We start from the raw sequence: 23,342 nt of genomic DNA on the forward strand, positions 1-23,342 counted from the left end.
TCGGTGTTAATGCTGTTTCGTAAATAAACGAAGTCTCTTTCAACCTCAAAAACAAAACTGGCAACAGTGACGTGTGTGCCGATATGCGAATGCGCCGACTGATGACAGGAGTACTTCCCTTAGTCCTCATTGATTACCAGACCTATTCGCTTTGCTTCTTTAGCCAGCTTAGAAAGGACAGAACTAACAGCTGAGTTGTTAAGTCCAATGATGTCAATATTTAATAAATTTTTTTCAGAGCGATTAAGTTCTGCGGCTCGCATAATCTTTTTCAGCATCAGGGTAAAGAAGTCGCACGAAAGCGAGTCACAAAGGGCTCGAACAGGTGTTTCCCAATTCTGACGTCGCTACCGGCAATGATCAACGACATCTTACACAGTCGTACTAGTTTTGCGGGGATACTAAATTCAGACATCGCGGCATATAGGCAATTCCTTCTCATGCTGTCGAATTATTTTTACCTCTAGTCCTAGTATGATAAATATTTATACGAGTACTAAATATTTTACCATTATTGTTTTTTAGCTAATATTTTTCCTTCTGTTACTTTTTTCCAGAATACCTCGTTAGTGAATTAGCTGGCAAGAATGAGAGCACCATCACCGAGATACTTGAAAATATATCGGATTATTGCGGGAAACAGGTGACCAACTATACAGCGGATGAATTTGACCCACCCTATACATGGACATTTTATCATTCGCTTTTCTTTGCCTTCACTGTCTGCTCGACTGTGGGTTACGGCAATATTTATCCCACTACATTTGCTGGACGCATAATTATGATATTCTACTCGATCATTGGCATACCAGTGAATGGAATACTTTTTGCCGGATTGGGCGACTACTTTGGGAGAACGGTAAGTGAAATTAAGTAATTTTTAATTTTATAAAGCTATTGTTAGTTTTTCAGTGCGAATGCACTCTGTGCTGAAATTTTATACTACCCATCAGTTGAATTGGAAAAATAAAATTGAACGCTCCAACTTAGTTTAGATGGAAAGTGGGTTTAAATTTACACTGAAGATTTGCCGCTCGTACTATTTTGAAAAATATTTTTTTTGCAATAGTTATAATATTTTCCATATTTTGAAAATAATAGAATAAAAATAATAAAAAGACAAAAAGTTTAAATAATTAATAATATTTTGAAATAATAAAAAAAATTAAATAAAAACAAAAATTATAAAAAGAAAAAAATAATTTTAAATAGTATTTTAATATTTTTAAAATAATAAAATAAAAATAAAAATTATAAGAAGATGAATATATTTTTTTAAATAATGAAATAAAAATCATAAAAAGTATTTTATAGAAAAAAAGAAATTAAATAATATTTTAATATTTTGAAAATAATAAAATAAAAATAAAAATTGTAAAAAAAAACATTTTTTGATAATATAATATTTTGAAAATAATAAAATAAAAAGAAAAATATGGTTTTTTTGAAAATAATGAAATAAAAATAATAAAAAAAAAATATTTTATAGAAAAAAAAAATTTAAATAATAGTTTAAAATTTTTGAAAATCTATAATATAAGAATGAATCGCAAAATGTGATGGTAAGTATAACTCAACAACGCATGGACCAATTTTAACAATTATTTTTTTAAAATGTTCCTTGAAGTTTAAGGAAAACCATAAAATAGCCCTTTTCTTTTTCCCATACAAATATTGCGTGGCCAAAGTTCGTGGGAGCGAAGGTACTTAGGTCACCCGAGCTGACCCTTTTCTTTAATTCTCCTGAACAGAACCATTACCATGATGATAGGGCGGTGTGTGAGGGTCAGCAGAGTAAAAACATCTTAAGGTCAAGATATAAACTGGCACATTCAAAATCTATTTAACAGAACGAAGTCTGTCGGGTCCGCTAGTAATGAAATAAAAATAATAATAGTGAAAAAACGATTTTCATAATATTTTAATATTTTGAATATAATAAAATAAAAATAAAAATTATACAAAAAATATTTTTTAATAATATTCTAATATTTCGAAAATAATAAAATAAAAATAATAATAGTGAAACAAAAAAATATTTTTTAAGAAAATTTGAATATTTTGAAAATAATAAAATAAAACTTATAGAAAAGAATATTTTAAGTAATATTTAAATAATTTGAAAATCATAAGATAAAAATAGAAAATAATAAAATAAAAATAAAAATTATAAAAAAAATATTTTTTAATAATATTTTAATATTTCGAAAATAATAAAATAAAAATAATAATAGTGAAACAAAAAAATATTTTTTAAGAAAATTTGAATATTTTGAAAATAATAAAATATAAATAAAATTTATAAAAAGAAGAATATATTTTTTTAAATAATGAAAAATCATAAAAAATATTTGGTAGAAAAAAATAATTGAAGTAATATTTTAATATTTTGAAAATAATAAAATAAAAAGAAAAATATGGTTTTTTTGAACATAATGAAATAAAAATAATAAAAAGAAATATTTTATAGAAAAAAATAATTTAAATAATAGTTTAAATTTTTGAAAATAATGAAATAAAAATAAAAATAAAAAATTGAAAATAATAAAATAAAAATAAAAATTATAAGAAAAATATTTATTAATAATATTTTAATATTTCGAAAATAATAAAATAAAAATAGTAATAGTGAAAAAAAATATTTTTTAAGAAAATTTAAATATTTTGAAAATAATAAAATAAAAATTAAACTTATAAAAAAAATATTTTAAGTATTGTAGTATTTGAATATTTTGAAAACAATAAAATAAAAGAAAAACAATTATTTTAAGTAGTATTGTAATATTTTGAAAATAATAAAATAAAAATTATTAAAAAAATATTTTTTAAAAATATTTTGAAAACAATAAAATAAAAATAATGAAACAAAATTTTATAAATTATTTTAATAATTAAAAAAAAAAATGTAAATGTTTTTAACAATATTTTAAAAACTTTAAAATAATAACACAAAAATAATAAAAAAACAAAAATTTTAAATGATATTTTATTATTTTGAAAATAATAAAATAAAAAGAATAAAAAAAATATTTTTCAATAATATAATATTTTAATACTCTGCAAAACATTTTAATACTCGTATTTTTATTACTTTACAAAAATCACTACATATTTATTAATTGCATTTCATTTTCAGTTCCAAATGATCTATCGTCGCTATAAAAAATATAAGATGTCACAGGACAAACATTATGTGCCACCGCAATTGGGTCTAGTCACTGCAATACTTATCGCCTTAATACCGGGTATTGGCATTTTCATACTACTACCGGCACTTGTGTTTACGTACTTTGAAAAATGGTCTTACTCCATTTCGATTTATTTTGCCTATGTGACTACCACAACCATTGGTTTTGGTGATTATGTGCCCACTTTTGGCGCCGATCAGGTAATAATGCGTTAATGTGCATTCAATTAATCTTTATTTAATAAAATGTATTTTACTATTCATTTTTTGTTTCCTTTTAGCCCACCGAATTTGGTGGCTGGTTTGTGGTTTATGAGATATTCGTCATATTCTGGTTTATCTTCGCATTGGGCTACTTGGTTATGATTATGGGCTTCATAACGAGGTAATTACTTGGATGTATTTTTCTAATTTTATGTACTAAAATATGTAATGTACTATATGTATTCGTATGGGAATTATTGTGTATTTGTTTGTTTTGTGAAACTAATCGAATTGCATAAATTTTTTAAATTATACTACTAATTTATCGAATTATTTAATTTAACAAACATCTACCAGTAATAGTAAATCAGTTATGCACTCGTACAGCGATGGGCTTCTTTTTTTATAACCGCATGCTTGAGAAAATTTCCTTTCTATACACACAGAATACTTGCTTTTTTGAATAACTTTTTTACTAAAAGAAAAAAATAGTTTTAATGATGGAAATCTTTTTTTTTTTTTTTGACCTTTACGCTCTCCTCTCTCTCGGCTACTCTAAGCCGACTGCCACAAAAACCTAACCTAACCTATGTACAGTGATGGGCATAATTCTTAGAATAACTAAATATTAAACTTTTGGTACTTTTTATAATCGAATGCTTGCGAAAATTGTATATAAAAAAATTTCTGTTCACTGAACATTTTGTAAACCCTTTCAAGCCGCTATCTCCGCACGATGTACAGTTGTCTTAAAAGAAATTCCCGTGACTGTGTATGCAAGTGCAGGGAGGCTACGCGAGGAGTCCTTATGGGAGCTTGTGTTCAGAGCCAGAATCAGACACTAGACAAGAGCTGTCTCAACTGTGTCTGTACCACCAATATAATGGTGACGTAGCATCGAACGTACTTGAAGTCCTGCCAGGGTATTAGCGAGATGAAGGCGATTGTGGTATTAACCTATCAGCCACTTCGGGGCGGTGTCACCCTCCTGAACTGAGGTGATAGAATACTACTTTCACCAGCCCTTAGACTGTTTAATCCGAATAATTAACACACTTTTATTAGGTCGAGTTGTATGTATGTATGTAACGGAATCTTTGAGCTTAATTTTCATTGGCTTCTAAAAATCTGATCGACTTGGAATTTTGCACACCTATCAAGGACCGATGACAATGCAATAATTTGATAAAAGTTTTCCATTATCCTTATTAGGATTGCCAGGATTAATATTTTCTTTTTTTACCTGTGGGCAAAAAGTAAGGTGAATTTGGTTGTAAAATGAAAAATCTTTATTTATTCTTGTAAATCAATTTCATCCCCTTCAAAACAATCCCCTCTCGATGAAATACACTTATGCCAACGATTTTTCCAATCCCCGAAACATGCCAAATAGTCCATTTCCGGTATAGCCATCAGCACCTTCTTCGATTCAGCTTTTATCTTCTCAATCGACTCGAAACGCGTTCCCCGGAGTGGTCTCTTGAGTTTTGGGAATAGCCAGAAGTCACACGGAGCCAAATCAGGCGAATACGGTGGTTGCGGAACGATATGCGTGGAATTTTTGGCGAAATGGTCACGAAGAACGAGTGCAGTGTGAGACGGTGCATTATCGTGATGCAAAAAGCAAGAGTTGTTGGCTCATAATTCTGGTCTTTTTAGACGAATTGCTTCACGTAAACGACGCATAACGCTCAAATAATATTCTTTATTAACGGTTTGACCAGGTGGAAGGAATTCATAGTGCACCACACCACGAAAATCGAAAAAAACTGACTAATGGAGTGGGGTAGCCGTTTCTCAGGCTCCCTCCACGAAATAAGTTCTTCATCCCGATTACTTCTTTATCACGGTCGATAACTGCATAGCTTTAGACTCACAGTCGATAAGAAAGGAATTAAATATAACACGAATATATCGAATCATTAATTCACTGACTGCAATGATAACAATAATTTTCATTCATAATAAAAAATAGTTAAAAAAAAAAACTAAAAAACACGCTTTTTTGCTAATCGAACTAAAAAGTAGAAAATAAAAAATAGTTTAAAAAAACTAAAAAACACCCTTTTATTGCTAATCGAACTAAAAAGTATAAAATAAATTTTAATGACAAAGAGACCTATAATGAAGTAATAGCAAATCGAACGATCAGTCATAGTCAACTACCTCAGAACAGAATTATAACAGAAATTTAGATACAAATATTTAGAATAATTCAAATTAGAGTTAAAAGCGTGGGATGCATTTTGCTTCGCTTTCATAACCTTCTGTACATAGGTAGTTGCCAATAGAATGATTGTAATATTTACTAATATATATCAAGCTTGAGCTTTACAGCCCTACCGCTGGCGATTGTCAGAGTATAGGAAACAATTTAAGGCGTGTCACTTCTTCTCCGACCGGATTTTTGTCGCCTCTTATGACAGGCATGCTTTATCGCGGATGTAATCTTTTTACCGACCCGCAGGGGTTACTGAACACTTGTCCTGATATTAAATATTAATATTATCAGTTTTTTTAAGAGCTTGAAAACTTAAAAGGATAATAAAAAATAGAAATATTGTTGGTATAATTTTTTTATAATAATCTGGTAGATAATTTTATGGCATTTATTTTTTGGAGTTGATATCCGTCATATGTCCGCTGCGGCTATGACTTACATGATCCCTTCGAACAGTACAATAAATCGATTCTTAACCGCGCTGTATGGCAAGTTGCACTGTCTTGTTGCAACCAAGTGTCGTCGATGTTTAGCTGATTAATTTTTGGAAATGAAATTTCAGGCAGTAGAGCTTTATAGCACTCGGCCGACACCATAACGGCAGCTCCTTCCCCATTTCGAAAGAAAAAAGGACCGATGATGCCGCCAGCGTGAAAAACGCACGTAAAATGGACGAACCTCACAAACAGATTTATTTATTTAATAATGTTACTACGAGGTGTGTTCAAAAAATAAGGTGAATTTTCAAATTTTGCGACCTACGTACATTCGACTTTCGATTGTTATTATTTTTTTTTTATGTTGGTACACTCGTCTCGCAGATATGTTCACGATTTTAGCAATATAGCTTGTTTAGTTTGTTTGTGAGAGGCATAACTAAGGCAAGTTTTTGGCCAAATTTTGTGTGAAAAATGGAATTAAGTGCTCAAACACACTCGAAATGTTGACAGTGGCGTACGGTGAGAGTACTCTGAGTCAAAAAACTTACAAGTGCTACAAGCTCTTCACAGAAGGTCGAGAAGATGTGAATGACGACGCTCGCTCAGGATGCCCCAGCACATCAACAACCGATGAAAATGCTGAGGAAGTAAAGAAAATTATTATGGAGAATCGTCGAATCACAATTAGAAGAGTTGCTGAGGATGTCGGCATATCCGTTGGCTCATGCCTTGCAATCTTTTCGGAAATTTTGGGCATGAAGCGTGGGGCAGTGAAGTTCGTTTCAAAATTGCTGAATTTTGAGCAAAAACAATGTCGCATGAGCATCGCTCAGGAATTGTTGAATGACGTTCACGAAGATCCAGATCTTCTTAAAAGGGTCATAACTGGTGACAAATCATGGGTATATGGTTATAACATCGAAACCAAAGCCCAATCGTCCCAATGGAAGAGTTCAGGAGAGCCAAGACCAAGTTCGATCGAATGTCAAGGTTTTGCTCACTGTTTTCTTCGATTACCATAGCGTAGTGATTAACATAGCGTAGTCAGGAATTGTTACCACAAGGTTGTACGGTAAATAAGGAGTATTACTTTGAAGTTATGCGCCGTTTGCGAAAAAAGCGCCCGGAATTGTGGAAAAAAATGCATGGCCTTTGCATCATGATAATGCACCTGCTCACTCATCTTTGCTTGTGACAGATTATTTGGCCGAAAAACAATATCGTTATTATACCTACCTCAGCTCCCGTATTCACCAGGTTTGGCCCCCTGCGCTTTTTTCCTGTTCCCAAGATTGAAGAACCCCGTGAAGGTACGGCGTTTTGCGACAATTGAGGAGATAAAAACCGAATCACTGAGAGAGCTCAATGGCATACCAAAGGTGCATATAAGAACTTCGAGGATTGGAAAAAACGCTGGCACAAGTTTATTATATCATATCTAAGGGGGATTACTTTGAAGGAGATAAAATAGAAATTAATGGATAAATAAATATTTTTAGAGAAAAATTAAAATTCACCTTATTTTTTGAACACACCGTATGTAAGAAGCAAAATGGCTTCAACTCTCAGGCTTCAACTCTTCCATTTTACTGTGAGTTATTTATGGCCCTCGCCTCATTCGAAATGGTGTTTTTTGGGTGTTTCTTTAAAAACGTGTAAAATGGAAACGAAAAAAGATTTTTTATTTTTGTTTTCAGTATTTTGTTTTTTGATATATTGTTAAAAAATCAAAAATTTTTTTTTGGCCATACAAGATTCGTTCAAAAAGTTGTCAGCCTTCAAAAAATGTAAATATGCGATTCTCCAGCGAAGGCAAAAAAGGTATCATAATAGGACTATGTTTAAGTTCGTGCGGTTTTTTTCGAAATTTGAAACTTTATTGACGTAAAATGGTTACAAATTTAATATTCAAAGTATTGTCCATCGCTTACTACTACTTTTTCCCATCTTTCTGGCAATTCACGGATTCCCTTTGTGAAAAATTCGGTCGGTTTTGCCGCAATCCACGAATCGATCCATTTTTTGACTTCATCGTAATTGCGGAAGTGCTGGTCAGCCAGGCCATGTTGCATCGATCGGAAGAGATAGTAATGGGATGGCGCAAGGTCTGGACTATACAGCGGGTGGGGTAGGACATCCCATTTGAGCGTTTGTAAGTATGTTTTGACCACTTGTGCAACATGTGGCCGAGCATTGTCATGTTGCAAAATAACTTTGTCGTGTCTATCGGCGTATTGCGGCCGTTTTTCTCGCAGTGCTCGGCTCAAACGCATCAATTGTCGTCGGTAGACATCCCCCGTAATCGTTTCATTCGGTTTCAGTAGCTCATAATACACAACACCCAGCTGGTCCCACCAGATACACAGCATAACCTTCAGGCCATGAATATTCTGCGCCGACGTCGATGTTGAAGCATGGCCAGGGTATCCATACGTTGCCCGACGTTTTGGATTGTCGTAATGGACCCACTTTTCATCGCCAGTCACAATTCGATGCAAAAAACCCTTTCTTTTGTGCCGTTGAAGCAGTTGTTCGCATGCCATAAAACGGCGTTCAACGTCTCTTGGCTTCAATTCATACGGCACCCAATGGCCTACCTTTCGGATCATTCCCATGGCTTTTAAACGTTTGGAAATGGTTGATTGATCAACTCCCAAAGTTTTTGCAACCTCTTCTTGCGTTTGAGCCGGATCTTGATCGAGCAATTCCTCCAATTCGGTATCCATGAACTTTGGCGGCGCACCCTCGCGTTCTTCGTCTTCCAAGCCAAAATCACCACTTTTAAAGCGTGCAAACCACTTCTGGCACGTTCGCTCAGCTAGAGCATGCTCACCATAAACTTCCACCAAGATACGATGACTTTCGGCTGCTTTTTTCTTCATATTAAAAAATTCCCCGCAAAAACACATTATTTGGCACGAAATTCGACATTTTCAAGTGTGGTAAAAATATTGTTGTTTACGCTTCAAATAAAAAACTTATACTGACGTTTGTGCCTTACGACAGTAGCTCTCCAATGAATGTTTGGAAATGTGGATCGATGGAATAATAATCAAGTTACGCCATCTGTTGTAAAACCGCACGAACTTATCGATAGACCTATTATTTTTGACGGTTGATTGTGGGAAATTATTTTTATTATTTATTTACTATCCGTAAATGTCTAACTTTTCTAACTCCCTTTTAATTGTATGTGTAAATATTAATAGATTTATGTACTTATACGAGTATGTGTTTCATTTAAATTTAACACTATTTTTAACACTTTTGTCAAAAACAATACAAATTTAATTTACTCAAATATTTTCATTTTCAATTTTGCACCCTAAATTTGACAAATTGTTTACAGAGGTTTACAAAGCAAAAAACTAAGGCGTTTAGAACAACAACTCTCCACTAATATAAAAACAACTCAAAATCGTATTTGGACTGGTGTTACGAAAGACGTCGGCAATCTGCGAAGGATTTTGAATGAGCTGTATATACTGAGAGTGAAGGTAATGCAAAAACCAAGTATGAATATACGAGTATGTAGGTGTGTATATTAATAAAGGTATGCAGAATACGCAAAAAAAAAAGGTTTACTAAAAAATAATCAAATAATGATATGCTCCTTACAAAACATTAAATAATGCTACGTTCATATCTGAGACATTCTTTGGGGGTGGGGAAAAGAAAGAAAAAACTCACCCAGAAATAAATTGTATCCATTTTTTTTGTCAATAATAACCCTCTGTAACTCACAACTGAATGGTAGAAAAAAAAAAAATAGCAAACACATTTTTTTACGTGTGAAATGTCAACTTGACAACGAGCAACTTTAAATTGTTTGATCGATATTTTACGAGATATCGATCACTCAGGCATCTATCGAGAAAATAATGGATTTCTTTTTCGCCAAACAAATATGGGTAGCATAGTTTTAGACCCATGAAACGCGTGGTTGCCACAAGGATTTTAATTTATGTGCCACTTAATTTTCAAATGTCAACAATTTTTGAACTGATTACTCTATTAAAAGAAATTTGGAGAGTGTTTTAAGCAGAATTTTCTAATATTTGAAATAAAAGATATTTCACTCTTAGTAATCACTTAGATGTTGGTAGCTGGAAGCTCGCTAAATTCTAGTTGCACCTACAATTTTTTACCTACACAATTTTTAGCAGTTAATCTGACTTAACGCCTTTAAGGGGGGGTAGGGTCACAAAATCGAAATTTTTTTTCTTCACTCATCTTATAGTAAATCATTTCAAGAATGTTGTGTCAAAATTTTAAGTGGATCGGAGCAGAACTCTCAAAGTTATAGCTTTTGTAGGCACTCTACCTCGAATTCGGAGCATAGATAATTTTTCAGAGTCATTTTTTCAAACGCGTTTTTCCCGAAACGACTTCTTAAAAGTCGGTGCCAATCACAACTCCGAAACTATTCAACCGATTCTTTTCAAATTTGGCACAAGTTTTCTAAATCAAAAATACCTCCCCCCTACAGTGTTTTTTTTTTATTTTTTGTTTTTTTTAAGGTTGTTTTTCACTTACAAATATGGCGAAATTTTTCGCCAAAAATGCTCGTTTTACGTTTTTTTGCCACCAAAACTACAAAAATGAGAAAAAAAATTTTTTATTAATGTAGGGGGGAGCATTACGTCATACTTTAACTGAAAAATTCGACTTTTTTAGTTTCAGATGATTCTACGATGAATGCCGATTGGCACCGCAGAGCACCTCTCGAAAAACATATCTCCAAAAAAACTCTGTCATGGGCTTATTTGTCAATATTTTATTATTAATATTTTTTAAAAACTTATTGAAAAGATGTACAATAACATGTAACTGATTTTATTAAAGTATCTTAAGCCATATTTCTGTAAAAAATTCACAAAAAAAGTGTTTTTTTTTAGCGCTAAACCCTACCTCCCCCTTAAGGCCTGAAGCCATACTCAATATATGTCCAGCATGTGAAGGTACACCGCACGATACTAACCATCTATTCACATGCCCTCTCAAACCCCTTCATCTAACATCCCTCTCCCGCGGGACTCAACCTGTCGAAATCGCACGTTTTCTGAGTCAACCGTTAGATGAGTTAGACGAAGATGCCCGATGACTACATTTCACTGACAGTGTTTAGTATGGTTAAAGCTGCAACAACAATCATAACGTTCTGGCATCTTATTTAGAAAAGTAAATAGATAGCTTTTGCAAATGAAACGGCGTACCGATAGTGGCTTTTGGGGTTTTCTCTTCTTCAAATCTGGAAATTGTGCTTGCTTATATAGTCATCGGACCGAAATAAAGCCTCACCACTAAATTTTTTTTTTTGTTTTTTTTTTATGAAAAACACGATTTTTGAAATAAATTTGCACAATTTGCTAGACAAAAATGCACTTGGAGTGCCATTGACTACCGAAAGTTCACAGCTATTAGAAAAAAAGTCCATCACTTGGGCGTATACTTTCTAACTTTCTTAGCTGGGAACTACAACCGATGATCGGTCTTGGCTGCTACCAAAATGTTGCGTCAATTGCTTCTAAATTCCGCCCATTGACGCCAGGTAGAAACACCAACACACGATTTCGGTGTATAGTTCGTACATCTTCATTCGCGCAAATCGGGCCATAGATCTTGCGACTAATTTCTCTCGCGAAAGCGCCTAATAACCGCCCATCGGTGTTTGTCAATGTCCACGACTGAGCGCCATAGAGGAAGAACGGGAGGATGAGTGATTGATAGAGAGAGAGAGCTCTGCTTTTCAATTGCCTAGCCAGCCCCAAATAGCACCTGTTGGCAAGAGTTGTTCTTCGCTGGATCTTTTCGCTGACGTTTTTGTTGGTGTTAGTGCTGGATCCTAGGTAGACAAAGTTCTTGATCATGCCGAGCTCGCAATTGTCAATCGCAACCTGCTATCCAATAGGCATAGACTTTTTGGTTGTTGACACACGGTACTTTGTCTTGCCCTCATTTGCCGCAAGACCCACTCGACGAGATCCTTTTTCAATACTGGAGAAAGTTGCACTGACTGCCCACTGACTAATGCCAACAATGTCGATATCATCAGCGTAAGCGAGCAGCATAACACTTTTATAGAAAATGGTGTCGGAGATGTGGATGTTGGGGGCGCGAATAATTTTCCCCATCATTAAATTGAAAAAATTGCATGATAAGGGATTGCTTTGTCTGAAACCCCGCTTCGTTTGCGATGGCTCAGAAAGATCTTTGCCAATTCTCACTGCGTTGGTGGGTCATTCTGCAAAGCCGGATGAGCTTTGCGGGAATGAAGGAATTTAGACATGGCGATATACAGGTGATCCCTTACCGTACTGTCAAATGCAGCTTTGCAATCGGAGAAAAGGTGGTGGGTGTCGATCTGCTTCTTTAGTGTCTTCTCCATCATTTGACACAATGTGAAAATCTGGTCGATGGTAGATTTGCCAGGTCTAAAACCACAGTGATGAGCCTCAATCAGTTTGTTGACGAGGTGTTTCAGCCTTTCACAACGTACGCTTGATAGGACCTTGTATGTGCTACTGAAAAGGCTTATCCCACGATAGTTGACGCAGTTCGTGGGATCAGCTTTTCTGTGGATTGGGCAGAGAACGCTGAGATGCTAGTCGCTGGGTCGGATATTTGGCCTATGAGTATTTGCATGCTTTTCGTTAGCTTATCACTTCCGGCTTTGAAGAGCTCTGTCAGTAGACCATCCGCACCCATAGCTTTGTTGTAGCCGGTCAATAGCTCACAAAACCTCGTCAATCGCGGTGAGACGCCGACCACGTCATCAGAAAGTACACGTAGGGCGTAGACTTATGCAGCCTAAAAAAAGAAATTATTAAAAATATGTATATATTTATTAATCGATAATTAAAAATTAATTAGGAATTAATAAAAAAATTTTAAAATATACAAAAACTTTATTTATTAATTCATTGCTACCCAGGCTTTTTCAAATTTTATGAAGGATGGTAAGCAAACCCAACACAACAAGGCGAATCTATTAAAGGTGGTGTTGGTAAATAAGCTGGTTTGTTTTTTTTTCTTTCGCTGTGTCCATGTGGCTGTCAGCAAAGAACAAAATAAGGCGACTTCATTTTTTGTTTTCTACTTTTTCGATACTTTGCCGTGACAATCAGACGTACAAAACATTGTTGTTGGTCTAGTGCCACCACCTTTAATAAATGTGCCTTGGAACATAATATAACAACAATAAAAAGATATAATACTGTATTTTTTTTATTTAAAGTTATTTTTTACACATTTTTTTTATATTATTTTCTAATTTTTAATTAAGTTATATTTTAATAATTTTTTTTTTTTGGGTTATTTGCACATAAAATTGTTTGATGTTTTGTCGAAAAATATGTAACTGTAATTTCGCATAATCTTAACACTTAACCATTAATAATTAAGGGTGTAATAATTTAATCAAAGGTCCAAGCAAAAGAAAGGAAAATTTAGTGTCGTTTTCTCAACTAACTTTTAAATTTAAAGCTCGTCTTATCAAGCTGATAAACATATTTTTGCGCGCTCAAGCGTTTGATATTTTAAAACGTCAGTTCAGTGCTCCTTGAAATTTGTGGTTAGGTTTGATGCAATAAAGTGAAGTTGCATAAAATAAGGCGAGGCAAATAAAGAACAGCTGGTTTTGCTCAAAAGCACGGTCAGCCTTGAAAATGGTTGAACACAATAGTGGATTTTTAAGGCAGCCTTACCGTTCCATATGAACTAGCAAATTTTGCTTTAACAATTTCAAATTTGTCGATAGTTGGAAACTGAAAAATAGTTAAATCCAACTCTAAGTTATAATTAACGGTTCCCTCTAAAAAGCTTACTTTATTGGTTGGATGAGAAAATGACACTTAGAATTTTTATTTTTGATTTCTTCCACTTTTTAAATTGCATTTTTGTAGCATAATTACTAAGCGGGTTAATCTAAGCATATAAAATACGATCAAAGCTAATTAAAAAAACAAAAACACTTTTTTTCTAATGTTTTATATTAGTTTTTTCAAAGTAAAAATTTAACGAAAATTCACTATAAAAACAAAAACACTTACAAATAGCGTTGTTGATTCATTCAAATTTTTCAAGTGTTGTATTTGTGTACCACAATTACTAAGCGGGTTAAACTCTGTCTATAAAATAACAAAGCAACTGAAGGCAAATTTTATTCTTTTTAATTTTTTATAGTTATTTTTCTAAAGTAATCTCTAATATCGGCCGCAAGAAATTCGTTGTAAGTATGAATGTTGAAATGTTGGCTACACATAAATATTAAAATTAAAAATTAAAAAATTAAAAAACAAAATAATAATTTTTGTCAAGATTTATGGATTACATACTTGGATGAGTTGGAATACGAAATTGCAAAAATTTCAAAAAATTATATGTGCACTTAACGGTAAATTTTATTTTTATTATACGTGTTTTATATTCAAACTATTCACTGGCTTATATTTTTTGATAAATTTCTTTAAAATGTATTTATTTATATAATATTTTTTAATTATTTTTTTACCATTAATGCATCTTACTTTAATTAGTATCTCTCATTTTTCAGCCTGTCTACACCGAACCGGATAAAACTCAACAGCTGTATCGTTCCAGCTCCGCACCCGAAATCTCCATGTATCGTGTGGACCCGCCGCCCGAATTTCCACGCAAACGCGCTTTCTCCGAAAGCTATGATGTGGTGGAGGCGCGTGGTATGCTCGCACCCGTGCACGCCGCTTCCGATACGGAACTGGATCGGCTCGACAAACAAAAGTCATTCCAAGATGCTGACGCCTTCCTACAGACCACCGAACTCTTGGCCAAAGTCGTCAATGCATTGGGTGCTGTGCGCGTACCACCGCAAGAGGAGGATGATGCCAGCATGTTTGGTGGCTATCATGGCTTCTCCGATTCACAAATACTCGCCAGCGAATGGTCGTATCCGAGCATTAATGAAGCGCCGAAACAGCGTGTACGCGCCAACTCCGATTACAACTTCGAGCCACCATGGCGTCAGCGTCGTCCAACCGCGCTGCCGAACGAATGGACTTGGAGCGGTGATAATGAGCGTATACAGGAGGCTATTAACAGCCGTTACAAACAGGGTGATGGTAAGGATTTGTATCGGTCCAGTTTTGGTCTGCCGCCACGTGATTATGTGGTGAACATGGAAGAGGAGGAGCCGCAGAAGCCGCGCATGAAGAAGTTCTCCATGCCAGATGGCTTGCGCAGACTGTTCCCTACGAAGAAACGACCCTCGCAGGAGCGCATAACGGCGGCAGAAGCCGGCGTGGATACTGCAATGCCAAATAGTGCACGTCGCTTCTCGATTATGAGCGTGCCGGAGCCTGCGCGCCGCACGCCACCGCTCGACTATTACAGCACAGTTGCGGCTGATGTGAATGCACCTTATTACGGTAATGGTAAGCCTGCGCTACCGGCGCCTGCAGGCAACTACCCTTCAGACAGCAATCTGGCAGCGAAACAGTTGGTTGGCGCGCCCAATGGTGTGCCGGTTGCCGGTGGTGGTGCACGTAAACGACGTGAATCCATTTTCACACAAAATCCGGCGTCGGGCGCTAGGCGTGGCAGTCTATTTCCCACCTCTAATGCGGCTGGACTCACGCACCGACGCGGCAGTCTTTTTAGCACCGCTGCACAAGCAAACAACGGTCCACCATCGCGTCGTGGCAGCCTTTTCCCCGCCGGCGGTCGTGGCGCAACAGGCGGTGATCGCCGGCCGAGTCTCTTCTCCGTTGCCTCGGAGGAGGAGCGTAATGTTTTGGAGAATACAACAATTGCTGATTTGATACGCGCACTAGAGGCTATGCATACGGCGGCGGTAATGGAGGAAACCGCCGATAGTCCACCCATAATCACACACGACGACATGGGTGGCATCTTCGGCAGCGATAATAAACAACGTAAAATGGGTAATGCCGGCCTAGATTTGCCGGATGTGCCACCTTTATTCTCACTCCTTGGCAGTGACGATAAGCGCGCCATGAACGCCGAGGCGGCAAATCGTTTGTACGCACGCCGCTCTACGGTCGTTGGCGCACTCCCCACCTCATTCAACAACACACCCACAGGCTCGACAACCGCACTGGCGCAATCAACGGGTCCGACCAGCGTGTTGACGCGTCGGCGCAAGTCATCAGCCGTACAACAAATTGCCGAACCGCCACCAAGTTACAGTGAGCGCGACACAAATGTGCCGCAAACTTCCAACGCCCCCACGGCAAGTAACAAGTTCAAGCGACGCTTCAGCGTGCGCCCTACCGCGCTACAAATACCACCGGGCAAAGCGCCGCCAGCCGGTGCGAATATCAATAGCGCGCTGCAGCAACAAACGGCAACACCACCGTCACAACCACCACCACCAGCCTCTACTCAAAGCGTATTTCAGCGGCGCCACTCATTGCGTCCATCACCGCTCGCACGCGAACTCAATATATCAACAACGCCATCTACGACCAGCAGCTCAGGCGATCCCAGTCCAACCAGCCCGACGGGTACCGGTGTGACAGCATCAAGCACTACGCGTCTACTACCCGCCACCTCAACGAGCGCAACACCCAGCGCTGGTGCTGCCGCGCGCCCACCCACAACGGGTAGCACACATTCACCACTCTCGCGCATTGTGCAGATTACGCAGGCGCAGCGAAAGAGTAGCAAACCCGAAGGATTTCAACTAGAACGCACTCAAAAATCGGACGAATCGTAGGCGCTTAAGTTAGCAAATGTGTGGGGAGGTGATGAAAAGCTGAAATTAATTTAATATAACGACTAGAAAACAGAAATTTCTAAAGTGCCTATTTATTATACCTATACATATACATTTACGTAATATACATACAAATGTCCACTCTGAGGTTGTGCCCCTGATAGTCATAATGCCAGAGGGATGGAAGCAATAACGGTATGCCATAAGTTTGCCACAGTTTTTGATTCAACTGACATTATTAGTATTATTTGTGTCCTCAAGTACGTGTAATATTAAACAAAAAAAAAACGACGTGACGAATGTGATCGTTTTAAGAATTAAACATTCCAGCTTAGTTTAGTTATTAGCACTTACGTAGTCGCTAGTGGGTTCGAGGTACTCAGTCGCCTATCTTATGCCACAACTATCTAAAACAGCGCGCGGCTTCTGAAGTGTTAATCCCCAAAATTGCCAAAAAAATATTGTGATAAGTTTAGTATTAGCGCAAAAAACAAAAAAACAAAAAAAAGTTATTAAATTTAAAATGACAATAACTGAGAAATGAATTTTGTGTTTCGTTTCTGCGCGAAAAAAACCAGCAATAACACAAATATTCTTTCAAAAAAGTGACATAAAAATCATATTATTTATTTATTCTATAACCATTAAAATGCATCCATACATATTTCCTGTGAACACATCTTTTGCGAACGAATGTACACGATTTCCTGGCTTTCTATTATTAAGTAGCAGTTTAAAAAAAATTTTTAGCAAATATCTAATATTTTGTGAATGCAAGCAGAGCGAAAATGAACAAAACAAAATGTTACCTAATAAAGATGCTATGAAATGACAAAAACAATTTTGATATTTTATTTTTTACTTAACTTACAACGAATGGTAAGATTTCAATTCACCAGCGAATAATTAGATATTTTTGCTATGTTTGTTATTTTCTGTTATGTTACATTAAGACCACCATTAAATTTATAGTCGATCGAAGCATTTTTACCCAGCTACTCGTGCAAAGATATCGTATTTCTCGCATTTCGTTTGAGCGGAAGTCTAAAGTGTTGGAGTGGGAAAGAACGAATTGCTTCTTATAAAGGGTGATTTTTTAGCTATTATCTTATTAAACAGTTCGTGTTTTGCTAAGAAAGTTTATCGCGCGCTTCTTCCATTTTATGGTCAGTTTAATCGACCCACTGAAGCGGCTATTCGAGCTATTGTGACTAAATTTAGAACCAAATTTACATTATTGGACATCAAACCACCAACACGCTTACATAGAGTGCGAACTGAAGAAAATATCGCAGCTGTATCGGCCAGTGTTAATGATGGCCATCAATTACCGATTCGTCGCCGTTCGCAGCAATTGGGCCTCTGTTACTCAACAACGTGGAAAATTTTGCGAAAGGATTTAGGTGTGAAGCCTTGCAAAATACAGCTGGTGCAAGAATTGAAGCCGAACGACCTACCGCAACGCAGAAGCAGTGGCGGCGCTAGACCAAATGTGTACGTCGGCGAAATCAACTTCGCGAGGCCTCTTTACTTCGCAGTGAAAAAACCCGTAAAATTAAGTGGGCCAAATTATAAAATAATTTATGAGTTTAACGAGTTTTATTGTTAATAAAATGATGACAAAAAATAATTACACACAAAAATTAAAATAGTCGAACTTTGCGGCTTTTAGCCACTATTTCAGCTTCGATTGACAGAACTGATAACGCGGATAGTCTGCCTTGGCTCATTGTGCTTCTCAAATGGGTTTTTATCAATTTCAACTTTGAGAAGCTTCTCTCAGCGGAAGCTGTGCTGACCGGAACTGTGAGCCTGATTCTAATTGTAATATAATATAAGCATTTGGATATATTTCTTCTAAATTATTTTCTAAAATGTATTGGATGAGTTGTTTCGCGTCGTTGATAGAGTCTAGTGAATAAGTTTTTAAAAGCTGAAACTCTTCATATAGTTCGAAAGGCTGTATATCACTGTGTTCGCCTTCCCGAAGTCTTGTACCTAAATCAGTAAAATGTTTGAGAATATCCTCTTTTGGCATAGGTTTCAAATAATTGATATCATAAATAAAACCAAATTGTTCAAAATATTCATTGAGCACTATAAATCGACATTCGGTATCGACTTTTATAGCATATTATACCATTGTGTTAAAATGAATAACTCTAAACTGCATTTCAGGAGATTCAACTGGTTCATCAGTATGTTCGTAACTAAGCATTCGTTTTTTCCTGGCAATTCTTTTTCCCTTAAATTGAGACTGAATTTCACAAGTACTTTTCTCCACAAATAATCTAGTTTCTGTTACGCTTTTTCCAAATCCTGTATTTCAGAATTCTTGAATAAGGCTACAAAATGAACCTAAAGTATCAATAGCGACTTGCAAGTTGACTTGAACCGATTGCCATAGTTTACTTATATTATTTACACGTAGCAAAACCTCATACCACACGTGTAATGCAACAATAAAACCAAAAGTTAACATTTCCTTTATAACTTCATTACATTACTGCTTCACATTCGCTTAGAGTTTCGGAATCATCAGTTTTATTTTTCAGTTCATTCACACATTCGATGACATCATCAAATTGTAAAAATATTGCTTTTATGCTCCGATTCTACTCTCCCACCTCGTTTCAGACAGAGTTTGTAAAGTCAATTTTAATTTAGTTTTTACTATCTCCCAACGCTTCCTTGACTTTGAAAACAGCACATAGATTTTATTGATAAAGCCGAAAAATGTTTTGGCTGTCGTTGAAGAGTTAAGGGGGGGGCGGGGGGTAGGGTCACAAAATCGAAATTTTTTTTCTTCACTCATCTTATAGTAAATCATTTCAAGAATGTTGTGTCAAAATTTTAAGTGGATCGGAGCAGAACTCTCATTATAGCCTTTGTAGGCATTCTACCTCGAATGCGGAGCATAGATAATTTTTCAGAGTAATTTTTTCAAACGCGTTTTTCCCGAAACGACTTCTTAAAAGTCGGTGCCAATCACAACTCCGAAACTATTCAACCGATTCTTTTCAAATTTGGCACACGTTTTCTAAATCAAAAATATCTCCCCCCACACTGTTTTTTTTTATTTTTTTTTTTTAAGGTTGTTTTTCACTTACAAATATGGCGACATTTTTCGCCAAAAATGCTCGTTTTACGTTTTTTTGCCACCAAAACTACAAAAATGAAAAAAAAAAAAATTTTATTCATGTGGGGGGGAGCATTACGTCATACTTTAACTGAAAAATTCGACTTTTTTGGTTTAAAATGATTCTACGACGAATGCCGATTGGCACCGCAGAGCACCTCTCGAAAAACATATCTCCAAAAAAACTCTGTCATGGGCTTATTTGTCAATATTTTATTATTAATATTTTTTAAAAACTTATTGAAAAGATGTACAATAACATGCAACTGATTTTATTAAAGTATCTTAAGCCAACCCCCTTAACTGCATCTATCAAAAGTAAATTCCAACTGTGGCATACGCATGGTGTGAAGAATGCTCTTGGATTTATATTGAGTATTCTTGTTATGATACCTTTTCTAATTCCGACCATATTGGCGCCAATATCATATATCTGTCCACGACAGTTTCGGATATCTAGATCATTTCTTTCCAGTTCTTGTAATATTGATTTTGTTAAATACTCTCCTGTTGTTTCTGCGACGTCAATAAACCCAATGAAATGTTCTTCTACAGCTCCAGTTGACAAATTGCAAAATCTTATTATAATATTATTGACATTTGTTCAACAAGGCTTACGTCCCTGGTACAATCAAGCAAGATGGCATAGTATTTTGCTTGTTTAACCCTGTGTATAATTTCGTCAATAACTTATTTAGACACTAAAGTAATTAATTCGTTTTGGATGTCGTGGCTCAGATAATGTTGATTAAGTTGTTTTTCATTAATACGTTGCATATGCTCCCGTAATGTCGGATCATATTTAGATAACAACTTAACGAAGTCTAGAAAATTGCCAGAATTTTTACTATTGTTCAATTTCAAGAATTCTCGATAAGCGCTAAATCCCAAATTGTGTGAGGCCAAGTAGTTTATTATATCTATCAATCTTTCAAACAAATTATACCAATGCTTTTGGGATTCCCTAATCAATCTCTCGTTATCCTTATCTATTGTTTTACCGTGTTTGATTGCTTTAAAGTGTTCAGTCCATTTCATCATGCACTCCATGTGTCCTTGACTTTGTTCATGTCTTTGCAGTATCCTACTCATATCCTTCCAATCACAACATCCTTCTTTTACTATCTGTGTCTGCAAATGTCAAAAAAGTCTACATGGAAAGCAATAAACTTTATCTTGAGACATGGAGTAAGTTAACCATCTGCGATGTTGCGTTTCGCCGTTACTCAATTTTCTAGTATAATGAAATTTAGAAAAATGTCTTTTACTTTTGTCTTTTGGGTAATTTTCATCAGATTTCTCTAGGTCTTGATCGGGACCGTTTTGAATTAAGAGATGACGCTGCGCGTCATTTAGTGGCAATACCCACTTCCCCGGATCTAGGTCTATTAATGGCACGCTTAAATGAACTTCTTGCTCTTCATTTTCTGACTTACACATATTCACACTTTCAAACTCTTTATTGGATTCAGAAATTTGGGTCACATCAGATTCACTCGATGTTGAAGGTAAAGTTGTATCAGAAATTTGACTAAAAGTTTCATTGAACTATGTAGCTGATTCTGTTTCAGAAAATAAAGATTCATCACATGACTCTGAAGCAGTGGCACCTGAAGAGTGCTTTTTAAGAAATTTCATCATACTGGAACTCAGAGCTTGGTTGGATACAACCATTTCAGCCTTTCTTTTCCTTTTTGACGCACCGGATTCCCATTTTCTCCCTACATCTCTGTCTCTAGAGGGTCCTCCAGACATGATAACCTTAAATATTTTTTAGTTAAGTGTGGTAAGAACGCAATGTTACAGGATACAGATAATAAGAGTTGGTTGATAATTATTAAATGAAAATCAAATGAAAAGAAAACGATTATACAAAATTTACGAGTCAGCTGCCAACTTTGTATCAGCATCATCTCAACCGGTAGGCATCTACTGCTGGATATAGACCTCCCCTAAGAGCGCCACCTTGATCTGTCGCGGGCCTACGGTCTCAATGGTATTTGCACTTTATCCATGACCACCCTGTATATGTATGTACGTACATGCCACAGATTGAATATTTTTATTTTATAGGCACTATTAAGAAGGCAAAGATAAAAAGTATCAACCTACTTATTTTGTTGAATACGTAATGCAGAAGCAACTTATTATAAGCAAGGTCTTTCTATGGAGAAGTGAAATAATTCATTGTAGGTATCTATTCATTCATATGATTTTGTACTTATTGTAGGAACACCACAAGATATTTAGGTATGTATGAAAAAAGAACTCTGTGAAAATAATTGTTACGAATTTTGACGCATACAAAATATACTCGAAGGCATTGGTCGGGAGGCGAAATATTTACTTATCTAGGTAAATATAAAATTGAATCTATTTCTTTACTAATATAATATTACGAGTATTTACGACTTATAAAAGATATAGGTAACTATTGATTTTGACGAAATAATTTTTCTTGATCACTCTGCCGAAAGTACGGTGTTTCTGGCCGCATTTGACTCCAAGAAGAGCGACTTTTGAGGCCTGCTCGAGCCACAGCGCGCTCTAGCGGATTACAAGACTTTCGTGGCCGTCTCGGCCACCATCTCATACCCGCCCGGAAATCCAACTTTCTGGCCTTGGGTTGTAGGATACTATCGTTAAAGTCGTTAAAAAGTTGATGTTGACTTACCTTAACATTAGGTATGAAATTAACAACAAATAACGTACAACTTTTATGCACTAGAACGTCGGGGTGATGACTTTACAATACAATAAAAAGAAACTTTGCGCTTGCGAGTCTGCAAGTTGTCGTATGAAGAAAATTACTCTCACAGACAAATGAAATATAGATAAATAAACTAAACAACACGGGGATTCCCCGTGCAGAGACTCGTGCGGCGTGCGCGAAATCGAGCGCTCGATATTGGCATTGGACGCTCATAATGAAGAGGACACACACATATTATGTTTGTATATATGCTAAACTAAAATCTTTTGCACGTATAACTGATTTATTTATTGCATTCATAGGTTTACCTGCACCCATGAATTCAATCAATAAATAAATGATAAATGCCACACACATTACTTACAAACATTTTCACCCAATGCAGATATCGTGTCGGGCAGTGTGTGTGAAAACGCTCATTAAGGCGAAGCCAGGATGATTGGCGAAACGAAAATAAATAGGTAACTCGTTTATCTGCGAGGCCCCCTCAGGCGCGAGGCCCCCTCAGGCGCGAGGCCGTCGGCGGTGGCCGACATCGCAGAAGTTTTGGTGAATGGGCTCTTGGAAAGTTGACCGAAGATCCACTTTTTTATCGAAAAATTGTGTTCAGCGACGAAGCTCATTTTTGGATCAATGGGTACGTAAATAAGCAGAATTGTCGATTTTGGAGTGAAGATCAGCCAGAAGCATTGTAAGAGCTATCAATGTATCCAGAAAAGGTCAC

The 23,342-nt window shown here is 36.0% G+C and overlaps 1 protein-coding gene across 2 annotated transcripts in view; it reads left to right on the top strand.

The window, feature by feature from the left end:
• LOC129236920 (open rectifier potassium channel protein 1) overlaps positions 1-17,607 on the top strand; it is a 95,907-nt gene extending 78,300 nt beyond the window's left edge. The window contains exons 3-7 of one of the 2 annotated variants that reach the window (XM_054871222.1): positions 558-859; positions 3,137-3,388; positions 3,469-3,572; positions 9,402-9,549; positions 14,607-17,607. In XM_054871222.1, coding sequence (XP_054727197.1) covers positions 558-859; positions 3,137-3,388; positions 3,469-3,572; positions 9,402-9,549; positions 14,607-16,766 — 2,966 coding nt within the window. In that variant the 3' untranslated portion in view covers positions 16,767-17,607. Of the gene's footprint in view, positions 1-557; positions 860-3,136; positions 3,389-3,468; positions 3,573-9,401; positions 9,550-14,236; positions 14,283-14,606 lie in introns of both variants that reach the window. The other variant, XM_054871223.1, reaches the window with a different exon arrangement.
• The last annotated feature ends 5,735 nt before the right edge of the window (positions 17,608-23,342 follow it).

This window comes from Anastrepha obliqua, chromosome 2 (assembly GCF_027943255.1).
Source record: "Anastrepha obliqua isolate idAnaObli1 chromosome 2, idAnaObli1_1.0, whole genome shotgun sequence".
Lineage (NCBI taxonomy): Eukaryota > Metazoa > Arthropoda > Insecta > Diptera > Tephritidae > Anastrepha > Anastrepha obliqua.